The following is a 19,296-nucleotide window of genomic DNA, read 5'->3' as shown; positions in this document are numbered from 1 at the left end:
AAATGCTGGGTTGTTTTAACCCAAATTTTGGTTTAATTTTTAACCCAACGATTGGGTTAGTCCATATTTGACCCAAATTTGGGTGAAAACAACCCAGCATTTTGAGAGTGTAGATAAAGATAATAAATGCTGAATAAATGCTCGGTTGTTTTAACCCAAATTTGCGTTACATTTTTAAATAACCCAACGATTGGGTTAGTCCATTTTTGATGTGGTTTTCTACCTGTGTTTCTAGCCAAAGACATTTTTCGTGTGACTGACTTGATGTTTTATGCTCCCCCTGCGCCCTCTAGAGGTCAAAGATCGCAGTGTACGAAAAAATGTGGAGTTACATGAAGTCGGCCGAGCCCACGGTCTTCACCAAGACGACGGCCGAGGGCGTGGCGCGCGTGCGCAAGTCGAAGGGGAAGTACGCCTTCCTGCTGGAGTCCACCATGAACGAGTACACGGAGCAGAGGAAGCCCTGCGACACCATGAAGGTCGGAGGGAATCTGGACTCCAAGGGCTACGGCGTGGCCACGCCCAAAGGATCGCAGCTAAGGTGGGTGGAGTTCTATAACAACCCACCAATCACAGAGCTGTTATAGTATTCCACCTACCCTGCTGTGCTTCTCTCTCTGTTCCTCTTTTCTCTCTCTCTCTCTTCTGTCGTTCTCTCAGTTGTCACACTCAGTGCTCTCTGTGATGCAGTGATGTTTTGTGGTCACATATACAGGGACTTTACACACTCTTACAAATAAAGGTTCTGTATTGGCATCGATGGAACCTTTAACATTCACGGAACCTTTTCATTCCACAAAAGGTTCTTTATTTTAGAATTTTAGAATGTTCTTCACATTATGGGGAAATGGTTTATTTTAGAACTGTTGACTGAAAGGTTCTTTGGGGAACCGAATATGGAACCTTTTGGAATCTTTATTTCTAAGAGTGTGTATATATATATATATATATACAGCTCTGGAAAAAATTAAGAGATCACTTAACATTGATTTCTCAATGTTCCAGAGCTGTATATATGAGTTAAATTAATAGAAATCTGTTCTCCACGTCCTGAAGAATCTTAAAAAGAGCGGCTATAGCCTGACGTATCATAGTTGATACACTCTAAAAAAAAAAAGGTTCTATATGGCACCAAAAATGGTTCTTGGCTCGTAATCATAGGGGAAACATTTTTTAGTGCTATATAGCATCAATTTTGGTGCTTCAGTGGTTCTTCAGCGGTTCTTCAGTGGTTCTTCAGAGGTTCTTCAGTGGTTCTTCAGAGGTTCTTCAGAGGTTCTTCAGAGGTTCTTCAGTGGTTCTTCAGAGGTTCTTCAGTGGTTCTTCAGCGGTTCTTCAGTGGTTCTTCAGAGGTTCTTCAGTGGTTCTTCAGTGGTTCTTCAGAGGTTCTTCAGTGGTTCTTCAGTGGTTCTTCAGAGGTTCTTCAGTGGTTCTTCAGAGGTTCTTCAGTGGTTCTTCAGTGGTTCTTCAGAGGTTCTTCAGTGGTTCTTCAGTGGTTCTTCAGAGGTTCTTCAGTGGTTCTTCAGAGGTTCTTCAGTGGTTCTTCAGAGGTTCTTCAGCGGTTCTTCAGAGGTTTTTCAGTGGTTCTTCAGAGGTTCTTCAGAGGTTCTTCAGCGGTTCTTCAGTGGTTCTTAAGTGGTTCTTCAGAGGTTCTTCAGTGGTTCTTCAGCGGTTCTTCAGAGGTTCTTCAGTGGTTCTTCAGAGGTTCTTCAGAGGTTCTTCAGCGGTTCTTCAGAGGTTCTTCAGCGGTTCTTCAGAGGTTCTTCAGTGGTTCTTCAGAGGTTCTTCAGAGGTTCTTCAGCGGTTCTTCAGAGGTTCTTCAGTGGTTCTTCAGAGGTTCTTCAGTGGTTCTTCAGAGGTTCTTCAGAGGTTCTTCAGTGGTTCTTCAGCGGTTCTTCAGCGGTTCTTCAGAGGTTTTTCAGTGGTTCTTCAGAGGTTCTTCAGAGGTTCTTCAGCGGTTCTTCAGAGGTTCTTCAGTGGTTCTTCAGTGGTTCTTCAGCGGTTCTTTAGTGGTTCTTCAGAGGTTCTTCAGCGGTTCTTCAGAGGTTCTTCAGCGGTTCTTCAGAGGTTCTTCAGCGGTTCTTCAGAGGTTCTTCAGCGGTTCTTCAGAGGTTCTTCACCGGTTCTTTGACTAAGGTGCTATATAGCAGCAATTTTGGTTCTTCAGAGGTTCTTCAGCGGTTCTTCAGTGGTTCTTCAGAGGTTCTTCAGTGGTTCTTCAGAGGTTCTTCACCGGTTCTTTGACCAAGGTGCTATATAGCACCTCTGAAGAACCACTGAAGCACCAAAATTGGTGCTATATAACACTAAAAAAGGTTCCCCTATGATTACGAGCCAATAACCATTTTTGGTGCCATATAGAACCTTTTTTTTTTTTAGAGTGTATGCAAATGTCCTGTCGCACACAATCTACTACAAGCCTTCTGTCGTCTGATTGATAGTCTAGACCTTTTTTTAGTAAGTAAAAGGCCTTTTAGTTCAATTGTACAAACGTCCAGCTTCAGCTCAAGTCTTTTTGCTGTGAAATCTTTACTGATTTTTATTAAGTAAATATAATAACTTTAATATTTTAAGTTGAACACTCACTGGACTGAAGCAACTTGATCATCCAGTCAATCATCATTCTATTGCATTGCATTATGTTTTAAAACAACTACAGAGATTTGATCATAAAACCAAGCATTTAAATATCATCTTAAGACATATTATTGGCAGATATAGAGTGACGACTACGCATTTTAGTCTGTTATGAAGATCTTGTTGATTTGCTAGTGTTGGGTCCGAGTCCACCTTTGTCGAGTTCGAGTCAAGTCCAAGCCTTAAAGATTCAAGTCCGAGTCCAAAAGGGGCCGAGTTGGACTGAAGTCCGAGTTCTTATTGGCCGAGTCGAGTCCGCCCAAGTCCAGAAAGTTATTAAATTGAAAAAAGATTATAAATTGCTATTGTAATTTTTTACCTTCTATTAATATTTTAACCTTTCAACCCATTAAACCAATGGCAATATAAAATGTAACAAAAATATTCAATTCAATTCAATTCAAATTTATTTGTATAGCGCTTTTCACAATACACATTGTTTCAAAGCAGCTTCACAGAAAGTGCATTTCATAAATGTACATTGAAAAATGTTAGAAAGAGAATGTTAAAGAAAAAATACCACTATAACATCTAGCCATTGCCATTTAAAATGTTTATTTTGTCAACAGAACCTCAACTAGTTTCCAATCAAAAATGGTTTCAAAGAATAGAATGGACATAAACACTCACCTAAAGGATTATTAGGAACACACACTAATACTGTGTTTGACCCCCTTTCGCCTTCAGAACTGCCTTAATTCTACGTGGCATTGATTGAAGGTGCTGAAAGCATTCTTTAGAAATGTTGGCCCATATTGATAGGATCGCATCTTGCAGTTGATGGAGCTTTGTGATGGTGCATTATCCTGCTGGAAGTAGCCATCAGAGGATGGGGACATGGTGGTCATAAAGGGATGGACATGGTCAGAAACAATGCTCAGGTAGGCCGTGGCATTTAAACGATGCCCAATTGGCACTAAGGGGCCTAAAGTGTGCCAAGAAAACATCCCCCACACCATTACACCACCACCACCAGCCTGCACAGTGGTAACAAGGCATGATGGGTCCATGTTCTCATTCTGTTTACGCCAAATTCTGACTCTACCATCTGAATGTCTCAACAGAAATCGAGACTCATCAGACCAGGCAACATTTTTCCAGTCTTCAACTGTCCAATTTTGGTGAGCTTGTGCAAATTGTCGCCTCTTTTTCCTCTTTGTAGTGGAGATGAGTGGTACCCGGTGGGGTCTTCTGCTGTTGTAGCCCATCCGCCTCAAGGTTGTGTGTGTTGTGGCTTCACAAATGCTTTGCTGCATACCTCGGTTGTAACGAGTGCTTATTTCAGTCAAAGTTGCTCTTCTATCAGCTTGAATCAGTCGGCTCATTCTCCTCTGACCTCTAGCATCAACAAGGCATTTTCTCCCACAGGACTGCCGCATACTGGATGTTTTTCCCTTTTCACACCATTCTTTGTAAACCCTAGAAATGGTTGTGCGTGAAAATCCCAGTAACTGAGCAGATTGTGAAATACTCAGACCGGCCAGTTGAAGCAACTGCCATGTGATTGGTTGATTAGATAATTGCATTAATGAGAAATTGAAAAGGTGTTCCTATGAATCCTTTAGGTGAGTGTAAATATATAACTTTTATTATTACAAGCGCATGAAAAACACAAATTAACCAAACCACATTTAACCATCTAAAAGTGTCTTTATTTGTAAGTTTTCAGATTTCAGACATCTGATGTGTGACATTATATAAAGATCCATGCGGTTAAAGGATTAGTTCACTTCAAAATGAAAATGTCCAGATAATTTACTCTCCCCCATCTCATCCAAGATGTTCATGTGTTTCTTTCTTCAGTGGAAAAGAAATGAAGTTTTTTGAGTAAAATATTTCAGGATTTTTCTCCACATTATAGACTTCAATGGCAACCGAAATGTCGAAGATCCAAATCAAAGCAGTTTCAAAGGAAGGGCTTCAGAGGCTCTGCACGATCCCAGAGGAATAGTCTTATCTAGACAAACCATCGGGCATTTTCAAAAAATATTAACATTTATATACTTTTTCAACCCTCTACGCACACCTTGGCAACTTCATTTTTTGTTTACTCGCCAGACTGACATACTGTTTTATTTATAATAGTGCTGTAAAAATCGTTTAATTGTGATTAACCGCATCCAAAATAAAGGTTTGTTTACATAATATATGTGTGCACTCTAAAAATCCTGGGTTAAAAACAACCCAAGTTGGGTTGAAAATGGACTAACCCAGCAATTGGGTTGTTTTAACCCAGTGAATGGGTCGTTTTAACCCAGCGGTTGGGTTAAATGTTTGCTTAAAACAACCCAATCGCTGGGTTTGTCCATTTTCAACCCAACTTTGGTTGTTTTTAACCCAGGATTTTTTAGAGTGTATATACACATGAATGCATATTTGATAGTTTAACTGAACTTAGGACTGGTGGTGCTTAAGATATTGTTGGTCATTCAGTGTTTCTGTAAAAAATGATAATAGCTAATAGTTAATTATTAATTAGATAATAATACTACTACTAATTCTACTACTAATAACAACATACAACACGCTAAGGATTGATGAGCTGCTGGGTTCATGAATATTAATCACGTTGTCTGCGTTCACTCGAACTGATTTGCTGAAATTAAAACAGGGACGGTAATAGATGAGCGTCAGCCAATGAGATTGCCGTTTGCGCATTAGTCCCGCCCACTACCGCATATCTTCTGCTTGTTCTTAAAAGCTGAATAATCCCATATGAACTACGTTGTTTTGGTCACACTTGACCAAACGAACCGCACCAAAGGGGAAAACCAACTCTAGTACGATTCAACCGAACTAAATGAGGCAGGTGTGAAAGACACATTGGCGAGTAAAATCGGAGAATTTATTAGCCAATGGCTAATGATAGATATTGTTTAGTTGCCCAGAGAGATTTACTCGCATTGTAGAGGGTTGTTTTTAACCTAAATTGCTCATCTTGCGCTGCTCTACAGCTCGCCACGGATTGCGCAATCACGTCAGAAAGGTCACGCAAGGTCTTGTTTTTGGGCGGTACTTCCGCCTACGTCTAGCGTGACCTTTCCGACGTGATTGCGCAATCTGTGGCACGGACAAAAAAAGTATTTAAATGTTTATTTTTATCTTGAAAATGCCCGATGGTTTCTCTAGATAAGACTCTATTCCTCTGGGATCGCGCAGAGCCTCTGAAGCCCTTCCTTTGAAACTGCATTGATTTGGATCTTCGACATTTCGGTTGCCATTGTGTGGAGAAAAATCCTGGAATGTTTTCCTAAAAAAAAAAAAAGGATTTTCCACTGATGAAAGAAACACACGAACATCTTGGAAGAGATGGGGGCGAGTAAATTATCAGGAAATTTTCATTTTTAGGTGAACTAATCCTTTAAGATAGGTCTGTTTCATTAATATTCATCAAACGATTGAGGTATCATGGGACACAAAAGTTGAATATATATATATTTTTTTTGGTTTTGACTTGGTGTGTGCCAAAACTGGTGTTATTACCAGGGATTTTAAGGTGTGGTTGCTAGGTGATTTGTTTTGGAAACTTCAGAAAACTTCAACTCAATTTTTCTCAAAATTGACTTTGCTGACTCTATCGACTTCAAACTGCTGTAGCACAGTCATTTTTTTTGTGCGACTCAAACATATCATACGTCATTTTGAAGGTTTTTAATAGAGAATGTAAACACTACAATAACTCATTTTGAAAATTCGCTCATTGTGACTCATTTTGCCAGCACGGGTAACAAATTCAAGTTATTATTATTATACTTTATAAATGGATCTCAGGGAGAAAACCGAAATAATAAAAAAAGGATACGACACAATACGACCCCTTTAAACACAATGACAAAACCTAATAAAAGTGTATTATTTTGCTCAGAAAGTGTTCAAGTTTTATTTTATGAAACTTTTCAGACACAAAAGCTCCTGTATCCCACAAGATATCACAGCTCGAGCTCTCACAGACAGTGCTGTGTGTGTGTGTGTGTGTGTGTGTAATTTTGTTCTTCCTCCTCAGAACCAGCGCTCAGGTAAACACTGCACTCTTCCAGTCCTTTTCTCTCAGACGTGTGTCATATTTTGCTCATTTCTTCTCATCAAGCCTGTCTAACACCTTCATGAGTTATTATCATCTGTTTTACCGTTTCTAAACTATCAGCACGCCATCTTCTGGATGTGACAGTTTCTTAAAGACCACATGAAATCTAAATTAACTTCCAAAAATAAAAGTCAATTTATTGAACATTATGCATCAGTACACATTATTATACACACTGCTGTTCAAACGTTTGATATGTTAAACTGTAATTTAGTCCTGTGATCTGTATTTTCAGTCACATGATCCTTCAGAAATCACTCTAATATGAGGATTTGATGCTCAACAAACATGTAGGATTATTATCAATGTTCAAATTTTGTGGAAACTGTGATGCATTTTATTTTTTTAAAGATCTTTGATGAATAGAAAGTCCATAAGAACAGCATTTATTTGAAATAGAAACTGAAATGTTTTCATTTTTTATCAATTTGATTAATAAAATCATGAATTTCTCTCAAAAAATCTTACAAACCCCAAACTTTATATATTGTAAATGTCTGTTATTTACGAAATAGTCTTTTGGAAGTTAAATGTCGTTTCATGTTGTATTTAAGCAGATAATAATTGGAAATGTTTATGACTTATGAATGAGTGTTTTGATCTGTGGCCGCTTTTTGACCTGTGTGGAGACGATTTCACTGACCACCTGAACGCGGATCGATCGAGACGGTGGACATGATCATTTTTGATTCTGATAGCCTCCTTATGTTGTTATCAGCCAGTTCAGCAAGCTAATGTCAGCACTGCGACCTCTGACCCCAACCGTTTAAGCTCTCCAGGACGGATATAAACATGCTGCTAGTGATTACAGACATCGTCCATCTACACAGAGCCTGACAGCGTGCCTGAAATATCACTTCCTTTAAAGTGCCTCTATTATGCTATTTTAAAGGCTCCTAATTTAGTTTAACAATAGCTGTACAATCTAAGGTCATAAAACACTTTAATTCTCTCATAATCTTCACAGCAGCATCAGCTCTTTTCTCTCAGTGTCTGAAACGGTTCATTCAAAGATTCAGTCTCTCTAAACCCCGCCTCTCTGAGACCTGCTCTGCTATGATTGGTCAGATGGCCCAGTCTGTTGTGATTGGTCGGAAACCAAGTGCTCATTATCATATCTGAATCTCAGCTCTTGACACACAGCTTTCCTCAAGGTTTAGGAGTGTGTTTATGGGGATTCTTCTAGAAGCGAGTGTGTGAGGTCAGGCACTGATGTTGGACGAGAAGGCCTGGCTCTCAGTCTCCGCTCTAATTCATCCCAAAGCTGTTCTATCGGGTTGAGTTCAGGACTCAAGTTCCTCCAAAACTCGCTCATCATGTCTTTATGGAGACGCTTTGAGCACTGGTCAGTCATGATGGGACAGGAAGGGGCCGTCCCCAAACGGTTCCCACAAAGTTGGGAGCATGAAATTGTCCAAAATGTCTTGGTGAAGCATTAAGAGTTCCTTTCACTGGAACCAAGGGGCCAATCCCACCCCATAATCCCCCCTCCACCAAACTTTACACTCGGCACAATGCAGTCAGGCAAGTCCCGTTCTCCTGGCAACCGCCAAACCCAGACTTGTCCATGGGATTGCCAGACGGAGAAGCGTGATTGGTCACTCAGAGAACACGTCTCACTGCTCTAGAGTCCAGTGGCGGCGCGCTTTACCCCACAGCATCCCACGCTTTGCATTGCAGTTGGTGATGTAAGGCTTGGATGAGCTGCTCGGCCATGGAAACCCATCCCATGATGCTCCACACACTGTTCTTGAGCTCATCTGAAGGCCACAGGAGTTTGGAGGTCTCTATTAGGGCTGTCACTTTACGTTCGAAAATCGATTGCACAATCAATCGGACCAACCAACACAAGTTTCGAAAACGAAAATAGGGAATCGATTTTAACCAAATATGTACACTATTATTTTTGAACGAATTAAACAAATAAAAAAGTTATTAACAGGTATTATTAATATGTTGAAATATGTTTTTAAAACTTGCATGAGGTCATGTTGTGACAATGCTGTGTGCGTAGAAAAGAATGAGCGCGATTTCCTCCAGAATGGAGAGCAGCTTTCTCATTCCTCTCAGCGCCGCTCGCTCAACCCGAAATGCCCTTTGTGACATGCTGGAACAAATATAGGTCTATCTGAAATAAACGGCTATAGGGCCGCCCCAAATAAAGCTTTATTCCTAGTAGTAGTTGTTCATTTAAGCCGTTGTTCACGCGGAGCCAGCGCCTCCATGTCATTGTATGCTATATTTTCTTATTATTTATTAAATCAATGCAATATTAGTCGATAAAACATGATTTATGAAAAGGAACCAGCTTTGCCAGCTGACAGCGACCCGCTTTTGTAGTGGAAGATTGGCATTTCGAAATACGCCCACCTTGCGCTAGCACTGAAGTACCTGAGTGTGCCTGGAACATCAGTGCGGTCGCAGCGCGTCTTCTCAACAGCTGGGCATATAGGGAATAAAAAACGCTCTGCTCTGGACCCCGAAAATGTTGATAGACTTGTTTTCCTGTCCAATAATTTGTAATAGAGCCTTATTTGCCCGTTTCATCAGTAACGCCCGCATAGCCTAAGTGTCGGTTACGTTCAATTAAAAAAAACACATGGCCTGTTCGCAAGCGAAGTTCATTCAAAATTTCATTTTGAACGGTTGAATAATTACGTTAAATTATTATCCACACGAACTTCACATCCAGTGTAGGCTAGTACATTTTTAAGCTTTATTTTCAACCTCTTTTCATGGGCTACAATTTTTTTGTTGTTGTTGTGGAATTTATAATCGTAAACACAGCCATGTTAAAGCCTGTAGCTAATGTTTTTCTTTGACGTTATGGCAGTTTTTTCCCAGAATGTTGCCAATGTTTGTCATTGTGCACAAAATAAATCATCAGAAATATTGCTGACTTGTGCGTCTCAAGCGCCCTCTTTACTTTCATCCTAATGCCCGTTAGTTGTCCGTGGATTGGCGTAGGCTATATTTAGCGTTGAAAATGAAAACGTCATTTAAAATCGATTTTAGAATCGATTCAATGAACACTTGTGAACACACATTTTTTTTTACAAAAGTGACAGCCCTAGTCTCTATTGACTCTGCAGAAAGTTGCCGATTTCTGTGACCCTCAGCATGCGCTGACCCCGCTCTGTGATTTCACTTCGTGGCTGAGTTGCTGTCGTTCCCAATCGCTTCCACTTTGTTACAACACCCCTAACAGTTGAGCGTGGAATATTTAGTAGTGAGGAAATGTGAAAAACGCACCTCTGTAAACCTCACAGATGAGATGGTGGAGGTTTCAGATGAAAGACGCTGAGTCTCCACACAGGGCTGAAAGGCAAAGCAATGCATGTGAGTACAGCGGAGTATACACTGCACAGTGAAGCATGCAGTATGGACAAACACCTTTTGTCTTCATATGGTAACATCCAAAAGAACAATGATTAACTATTATGTTGCACCAATGAAAGGTTAAAGTAACTCCTCAACATGTAATCTTAATTGGCTTTACTTTCTGAATACACAATCTATATAATGAGCCTATCAGTTGACTGTGGATCAAATCAAATCCCGCTCTACATTTTTCCCTGTTTCACAAATCATAATTACTTCACATTGTGGTCGCATTTAAGGTAAAAATTGCAGTTTTTCACTGTGCGGCATAAAGTGTTTCATGTCATCGTCAGTATTTCTCATTTCATCATCAAATGCGACGTGCTTGTGGAAACACTGAGGATGTTTCTCTCTCTCTCTCATTTATTCCCTCTGATGTCAGAAAGACGTCTGAAATCATCCTACTGGATTTCTTAATTTGCTTCAATCTACATTTGCACTTGAAATATGTGTCGGTTTTGATTCTCCATGCAGGCACAAGACAAACGCGGATGCAAATGGTTGGCCGTCGTTCAATTTTCTTTAATGAGAAACAGCAGAATAAATGCTTTGCCATTGCCATGTCACAACTGTGAGACAGCCCAACATCCAATCTCCGTTTCCACATTTGACTGAACGTCTCGGAGTTCATAGAAACCCATTGGACGTTCTGTAACACCGCGTCTCAATCTATGGAAGCCCATTTGTGCCACACAGCTAAATATTAATTTTAATTAATTATGACAAAAAGTCACACACTTGAGCCAGAGAGGAAGTCAGAGTTATTGTGTGTGTGTGAGTGTGAGAGAGAGAGATTACAGATTGCATCTTGCTGATTGTATAGCCAACAGGAAAAGAATGAAAAAGGAATACTAAGATCCACATCAGCACACACACACAAACACACACACACACACAATCTCCAGTTAACAGAGCCGCTGTCTATGTAGAGCGTTTCAAACCAATCACAAATGAGGTTCAATCTCGGATGCTGAAATGTGATGAGAGAGTAAGGGGGGGGAAGCGAGAAAAACAGCATAATGATGAAAAGAAAGCATGTGTGTGTGGGGTGTCTGTGTGTGTGTGTGTGTGTGTGTGTGTGTGTGTGTGTGTGTGTGTGTGTGTGTGTGTGTGTGTGTGTGTGTGTATGAGAGATTATTTGGCCAGTGTGAGTGATGGAGTAAATATGTTCATTTTAATCTATTAAAAGGCTGTATGACCTTCATTTACTCACAAACACTTTTGGACGGATGGATGGAGGGATAGAGGGATGGATGGACAGAAGTGATGGATGGACAGATGGGTAGATGTGATGGATGAATGAATGGACGGACGATTCATGGACAGACGGTTGGATGTACAGATGTGATGGATAGATGGATGGATAGTAGGACGGACAGATAGATGGATGGGTGGATGGTAGGATGGATGGATGATAGATGGATGGATGGGTGGATGGATGGATGGGTGGATGGATGGATGGGTGGATGGTAGGATGGATAGATGGATGGATGATAGATGGATGGATGATAGATGGATGGATGATAAATGGATGGGTGGATGGAAGGATGGATGGATAGATAGATGGATGGAAGGATGGATGGATAGATAGATGGGTGGATGGATGGATGGATAGATGGGTGGATGATGGATGGATAGATGGGTGGATGGTTGGATGGATAGATAGATGGGTGGATAGATGGATGGATGGATGATGGATGCATGCATGTATGGATGGATGCATAGATGGATGCATGGATAGATGGGTGGGTGGATGGATGGATGATGGATGCATGCATGGATAGATGGATGGATGGGTGGGTGGGAGGATGAATATGATGGATGGATGCATAGATGGATGGATGATAGATGGGTGGATGGATGGATGGATGGATGGATGGATGGATGGGTGGGTGGATGGATGAATGGGTGGGTGGGTGGATGGATGGATCGATAGATGGGTGGATGGATGGATAGATGGATGGGTGGGTAGATGCATGGATAGATGGACGGATGAGTGGACGGATGGATGGATGCATGGGGGGATGCATGAGTGGATGGATGGATGGATCGATAGATGGGTGGATGGATGGACGGATGGATAGATGGGTGGATGGATGGACGGATGGATGGGTGGACGGATGGGTGGGTGGATGGACGGATGGATGGGTGGATGGACGGATGGGTGGATGGATGGATGGATGGGTGGACGGATGGATGGATGGATGGATGGATGGGTGGACGGATGGATGCACGGATGGATGGGTGGACGGATGGATGGATGGATGGACGGATGGATGGATGGATGGATGGGTGGACGGATGGATTGGTGGATGGATGGACGGATGGATGGGTGGATGGATGGGTGGACGGATGGATGGGTGGATGGATGGACGGATGGATGGGTGGATGGATGGACGGATGGATGGGTGGATGGATGGACGGATGGATGGGTGGATGGATGGATGGATGGATGGGTGGACGGATGGACGGATGGATAGATGGGTGGATGGATGGATGGACGGATGGATGGATGGGTGGACGGATGGATGGGTGGATGGATGGACGGATGGATGGATGGACGGATGGGTGGATGGACGGATGGATGGGTGGACGGATGGATGGGTGGATGGATGGACGGGTGGATGGGTGGACGGATGGATGGGTGGATGGACGGATGGGTGGATGGATGGATGGATAGTTGGACTGATAGACAGGTTTTCTCTTGTCTGGTGTAGTGGTGATATAGCAGCAGACGGGCACATATGGGCTCACCAGGTTTTTAACAATTATGACAAACGTGGCCTGCTCTCATCCTCCATTTGCTTATGACGAATATTAGAAGCAGAGGAGAGAGAGAGAGAGAGAGAGAGAGAGAGAGAGAGAGAGAGAGAGAGAGAGAGAGAGAAACGTCCCACTAAAGTCCTCATTAACAGCAGCTGCCTCCTCGACCCTCTCTTATTGCCTCTCTTGTCTTCTGTCTGTGTTGTGTTCGTCTAACCTGGGCTCCTGCGGCCGCTCTCATGTGATGTTTATGGTTTGTTGAAGAAATGCCGTAAACCTGGCCGTGTTAAAGCTGAATGAACAGGGGCTGTTGGACAAATTGAAAAATAAATGGTGGTACGACAAGGGCGAATGTGGCAGCGGGGGCGGGGACTCGAAGGTTAGCCACCAATCACACGCAGAGGAGTGGTAAAGAGAAAACCTGATGTGATGCAACAGAGACATCTGCCCTGACACAGCGGAGAGAGAGAGAGAGAGAGAGAGAGAGAGAGAGAGAGAGAGAGAGACAGAGAGAGAGAGAGAGAGAGAGAGAGAGAGAGAGAGAGCAATTACTGGCACAACAGAAATATTTGCATAAAGAGTTCCAGCAAATCAGTCCACATCTATGAGACCAGTTTTATAGCTGTATATGCATAAATTATTAAATTAAAATTAATTCGAATTATAATCACAGTAGAACAATTTCAGGAAAGTTAAAAAAAAGCTAAATTGAAAAATATATAGAAAATAAACATAAAAACTAAAATAATATATATATAATTTGAAGTTGATGGGAAAAAAGTACTAAAAATATACAAATCAAAATAATGAGTCCAAAGTTAAATGAAGAAAACTTACATTTGAAAAAGCAAAAAAAAAAAAAAATAGCTTCATTTTATATTTTTTATTAATTTTATTTTAATTATAATAAATCATTCAAATTATAATAACAGTACAACAATTTCACCAAAGTTAAAAAACTTAAAAAATGTAGAAAATAAACAAAAAAATAATTATATATATATTTGTATTTTTTATTATATATATATATATAATTTGAAGTTTATAAATTTATAAAAATAATACAATTCATAAATAACACACACATACACACATATATAATAAAAAAATATGTAGCAAATAAACAACATAAAACACAAATATATATATATATATATATATATATATATCTTCCGCTTATCCGGGGCCGGGTCGCGGGGGCAGCAGTCTAAGCAGAGATGCCCAGACTACCCTCTCCCTAGACACTTCTTCCAGCTCTTCCGGGGGGACACCGAGGCGTTCCAAGGCCAGCCGGGAGACATAGTCCCTCCAGCGTGTCCTTGGTCTTCCCCGGGGCCTCCTCCCGGTTGGACATGCCCGAAACACCTTCCCGGGAAGGCGTTCAGGAGGCATCCGGAACAGATGCCCGAGCCACCTCAGCTGTCCCCTCTCGATGTGGAGGAGCAGCGGCTCTACTCCGAGTTCCTCCCGAGTGACCGAGCTCCTCACCCTATCTCTAAGGGAGCGCCCAGCCACCCTGCGGAGAAAGCTCATTTCGGCCGCCTGTATCCGGGATCTTGTCCTTTCGGTCATGACCCAAAGCTCATGACCATAGGTGAGAGTAGGAACGTAGTTTGACCGGTAAATCGAGAGCTTCGCCTTACGGCTTAGCTCTTTCTTCACCACGACAGACCGGTACATCGACCGCATTACTGCAGAAGCTGCACCGATCCGTCTGTCAATCTCCCGTTCCATCCTCCCCTCACTCGTGAACAAGACCCCTAGATACTTGAACTCCTCCACTTGGGGCAGGAACTCTCCACCAACCTGAAGTGGGCAAGCCACCCTTTTCCGACTGAGGACCATGGTCTCGGATTTGGAGGTGCTGATCCCCATCCCAGCCGCTTCACACTCGGCTGCAAACCGTCCCAGTGCATGCTGAAGGTCCTGGTTAGAAGGGGCCAACACGACAACGTCATCCGCAAAGAGCAGAGACGAAACCGTGTGGTCCCCAAACCTGACACCCTCCGGCCCTTGGCTGCGCCTAGAAATTCTGTCCATAAAAATTATGAACAGAACCGGCGACAAAGGGCAGCCCTGCCGGAGTCCAACATGCACCGGGAACAAGTCTGACTTACTGCCGGCAATGAGGACCAAACTCCTGCTTCGGTCATACAGGGACCGGACAGCCCTCAGCAAAGGACCCCGGACCCCATATTCCCCCAGCACCCTCCACAGGACACCGCGAGGGACACAGTCGAATGCCTTCTCCAAATCCACAAAACAAATGTGGACTGGTTGGGCAAACTCCCATGAACCCTCCAGCACCCTGTAGAGGGTATAGAGCTGGTCCAGTGTTCCACGACCAGGACGAAAACCACACTGTTCCTCCTGAATCCGAGGTTCCACTATCGGCCGAATTCTCCTCTCCAGTACCCTGGCATAGACTTTCCCGGGGAGGCTGAGAAGTGTGATCCCCCTATAGTTGGAACACCCTCCGGTCCCCCTTCTTAAAAAGAGGGACCACCACCCCGGTCTGCCATCCCAGAGGCACTGTCCCCGACCGCCACGCGATGTTGCAGAGGCGTGTCAGCCAAGACAGCCCCACAACATCCAGAGACTTGAGGTACTCAGGGCGGATCTCATCCACCCCCGGTGCCTTGCCACCGAGGAGTTTCTTGACCACCTCGGTGACTTCAGCTTGGGTGATGGACGAGTCCTCCTCTGAGCCCCCAGCCTCTGCTTCTTCAATGGAAGACGTGACGGCGGGATTGAGGAGATCCTCGAAGTATTCCTTCCACCGTCCGACAACATCCCCAGTCGAGGTCAACAGCCGCCCATCGCCACTGTAAACAGCGTTGGTAGGGCACTGCTTCCCCCTCCTGAGGCGCCGGACGGTTTGCCAGAATCTCTTCGAGGCCAGCCGATAGTCCTTTTCCATGGCCTCACCGAACTCCTCCCAGGCCCGAGTTTTTGCCTCCACAACCACCCGGGCTGCAGTCCGTTTAGCCTGCCGGTACCTGTCAGCTGCCTCAGGAGTCCCACAAGCCAGCCAGGCCCGATAGGACTCCTTCTTCAGCTTGACGGCATCCCTTACTTCCGGTGTCCACCACCGGGTTCGGGGATTGCCGCCTCGACAGGCACCGGAGACCTTGCGTCCACAGCTCCGAGCAGCCGCTTTGACAATGGAGGTGGAGAACATGGTCCACTCGGACTCAATATCTCCAGCCTCCCTCGGGATCCGGTCGAAGTTCTGCCGGAGGCAGGAGTTGAAGATCTCTCTGACAGGAGACTCGGCCAAACGTTCCCAGCAGACCCTTACAGTACGTTTGGGTCTACCGAGTCTATCCAGCTTCCTCCCCCGCCATCGGATCCAACTCACCACCAGGTGGTGATCAGTTGACAGCTCCGCCCCTCTCTTCACCCTAGTGTCCAAGACATACGGCCGCAGGTCAGATGAAACGACCACAAAGTCGATCATTGACCTACGACCTAGGGTGTCCTGGTGCCATGTGCTCTGATGGACACTCTTATGCTTGAACATAGTGTTCGTTATGGACAAATCGTAACTAGCACAGAAGTCCAATAACTGAACACCACTCGGGTTCAGATCAGGGGGGCCGTTCCTCCCAATCACGCCCCTCCAGGTTTCACTGTCATTGCCCACGTGGGCGTTGAAGTCCCCCAGTAGAACGACGGAGTCCCCAGTCGGAGCACTTTCCAGCACCCCTCCCAGGGACACCAAGAAGGCCGGGTACTCTGCACTGCTGTTTGGCCCGTAGGCACATACAATCCCCGAGCCGAAGCCGCAGGGAAACGACCCTCTCGTTCACCGGGGTAAACTCCAACACATGGCGGCAGAGCTGGGGGGCTATAAGCAAACCCACACCAGCCCGCCGCCTCTCACCATGGGCAACTCCAGAGTGGTGAAGAGTCCATCCTCTCTCGAGGAGTGTGGTTCCAGAGCCCAAGCCGTGCATGGAGGTGATTCCGACTATCTCTAGTCGGAACCTCTCAACCTCACGCACAATCTCAGGCTCCTTCCCCGCCAGTGAGGTGACATTCCATGTCCCAAGAGCCAGTTTCCGTGTCCAGGGATCGGGTCGTCTAGGCCCCCGCCTCCGACTGCTGCCCGATTCGCTTTGCACCGGCCCCTTACGGTCCCTCCCGTGAGTGGTGGGCCCACGGGAAGGTGTCCCCACGTCGCTCCTTCCCCGTGGGGGAAGGCCCGGCCACCAGGCGCGCGCATACGAGCCCCAACCCCAGGCCTGGCTCCAGGGTGGGGCCCCGGCTGCGCCGTACCGGGCGACGTCACGGTCCTTGTTTTTGTTTTCTTCATAAGGGGTTTTTGAACTGCTCTTAGTCTGACCCGTCACCTAGGACCTGTTTGCCTTGGGAGACCCTACCAGGGGCATATAGCCTCGGACAACATAGCTCCTAGGGTCATTCGCGTACTCAAACCCCTCCACCACGTTAAGGTGGCAGTTCATGGAGGAGTATATATATTTGTATTTTTTATTAATATATATATAATTTGAAGTTGACAATTTATAAAAATAATACAAATCATAAATAAATAGCACAAACACATACACACACACACATAACAAAAAATGTATATGTAGCAAATAAACAACATAAAAAAATAATTATATATATATATATATATTACATATATATATTTAAATTTTTTATTATATATATATAATTTGAAGTTGCCAATTTATAAAAAAAAAATACAAATCATAAATAAATAACACACACAAACAAAAATGTAGTAAATAAACAACATAAAAAAATTATTATATATATATTTTACATATATATATTTGTATTTTTATTATATATATATATATAATTTGAAGTTGACAATTTATAAAAATAATACAAATCATAAATAAATAACACACACACATACATATATATATATATATATATATATATATATATATATATATATATATATATATATATATATATATATATATAGCAAATAAACATAAAAAATAACACATATATATCATTTGAAGTTTACAATTTGAATTTGATTAAATAAAAAAATGTAATGATACAAATCAGAATAACAATTTGAGACAAAAGTTAAATAAAAAACTTTTCAGACTACATGATGGTCAAGTGATTTATTTTGATTTGATATTTTTGTATAACTCGTGTTTGTTTTTAAATCATTATAAACCCCGAATATAGAATATTTTCAGGGCTGTTCTGCACACACACCTGTGAGACGCACACTGTGCTCTGGGGCTGTTTGTGATGTGCCAATAGTTCTGTATCGGCAGTAATTGTGTGTGTGTTGATAATGAAATCAGGGCAGCATGTGTCTGTTGCCTGAAGCGACGGAGCGAGATCCCATCCATACGTCTGTGGCTCGATATGGCCCCGTATGAGCTCTCACACACGTGTACTCGATGGGACCTCGGCTCCATCGCTTCCTGTGCTACTGTGTGCCAAGATGTATTGTGATCTAATAACATAAAATAACATGGTCTATGATGTTATTTATGTTATTCTCTCTGAGAAGAACGCCGGTAAACCTGGCGGTGTTGAAACTGAGTGAAGCAGGAGTGCTAGACAAACTCAAAAATAAATGGTGGTACGATAAGGGCGAGTGCGGACCCAAGGACTCGGGAAGTAAGGTCAGTTCCTGGACGGAAAACTGCAACCAAACCTGAAAACCGCAGCTCTGAAAGACAGTAGTCTTAACATGTCTCTGTCATCCTCATGCAGATTTGTTTTGTTCCAGATGGAACTGCCTAAGAATGCCTGTAGAATCAGACATTGTGACATCACAGTACAAACAGCCACGCAATTCCGCACTATGATGTCATACGCAGGGTTCCTACACGCTTTCAAATGTACAGACCATAATGAACACAAATGGTTCATACAGCAGGGCTCGACATTAAGCCTGTTCATGTGCTTGTTCTTTAGGGGTGGGAATCTTAAGGCACTTAACGATTTGATCCGATTCTGGGAGTAACGATCCGACTCCCGAAACGATTCTAAACATACATTTTTGGTAACGAATTATCCTGCTGTGCAAATACATGAACTTTACATTTGAACCAAAATTGGAGCTAATATGGGTTTTGTTTTTAGTTAGAATATCCATATTAAAAATGATTATGAAGATTTCTTTCAATACTTTTATTTAAGTTATATTCAAGATTAGCAAGCTCTGAATGAAACATGGCAAGCCATATATACAATTGCAAAGAACAATCATTAAGAATGAAAAATTGTCTTAAAAATGGAGAACTGTTTAGTTTCTTAAGAACATATTTACAAAAAAAAAAAGTTTACTTTGGTTAGAGCCACAAAAAAAAAATCTTTCAAACATAGGCTAATGCAGAAGAAAAACAACTTTAGCGCTCGCTGAGAAGCCAAATTCAGACATTTAACCGATCACTCGCCAAAACGAAGTCTTTGTT

General features: G+C 43.0%; 1 protein-coding gene across 2 annotated transcripts in view; it reads left to right on the top strand.

Annotated features, from left to right (window-relative positions):
* The window catches only part of gria4a (glutamate receptor, ionotropic, AMPA 4a), a 205,340-nt gene that overhangs the window by 168,997 nt on the left and 17,047 nt on the right, over window positions 1-19,296 (top strand). The window contains exons 13-14 of one of the 2 annotated variants that reach the window (XM_079822838.1): window positions 294-541; window positions 18,387-18,501. In XM_079822838.1, coding sequence (XP_079678964.1) covers window positions 294-541; window positions 18,387-18,501 — 363 coding nt within the window. Of the gene's footprint in view, window positions 1-293; window positions 542-13,129; window positions 13,245-18,386; window positions 18,502-19,296 lie in introns of both variants that reach the window. The other variant, XM_079822837.1, reaches the window with a different exon arrangement.

This window comes from Gobio gobio (assembly GCF_949357685.1).
Source record: "Gobio gobio genome assembly, chromosome: 8".
Lineage (NCBI taxonomy): Eukaryota > Metazoa > Chordata > Actinopteri > Cypriniformes > Gobionidae > Gobio > Gobio gobio.
Note: the sequence above shows the minus strand (reverse complement) of the source record. Positions and strands in the feature narration are given on the sequence as shown.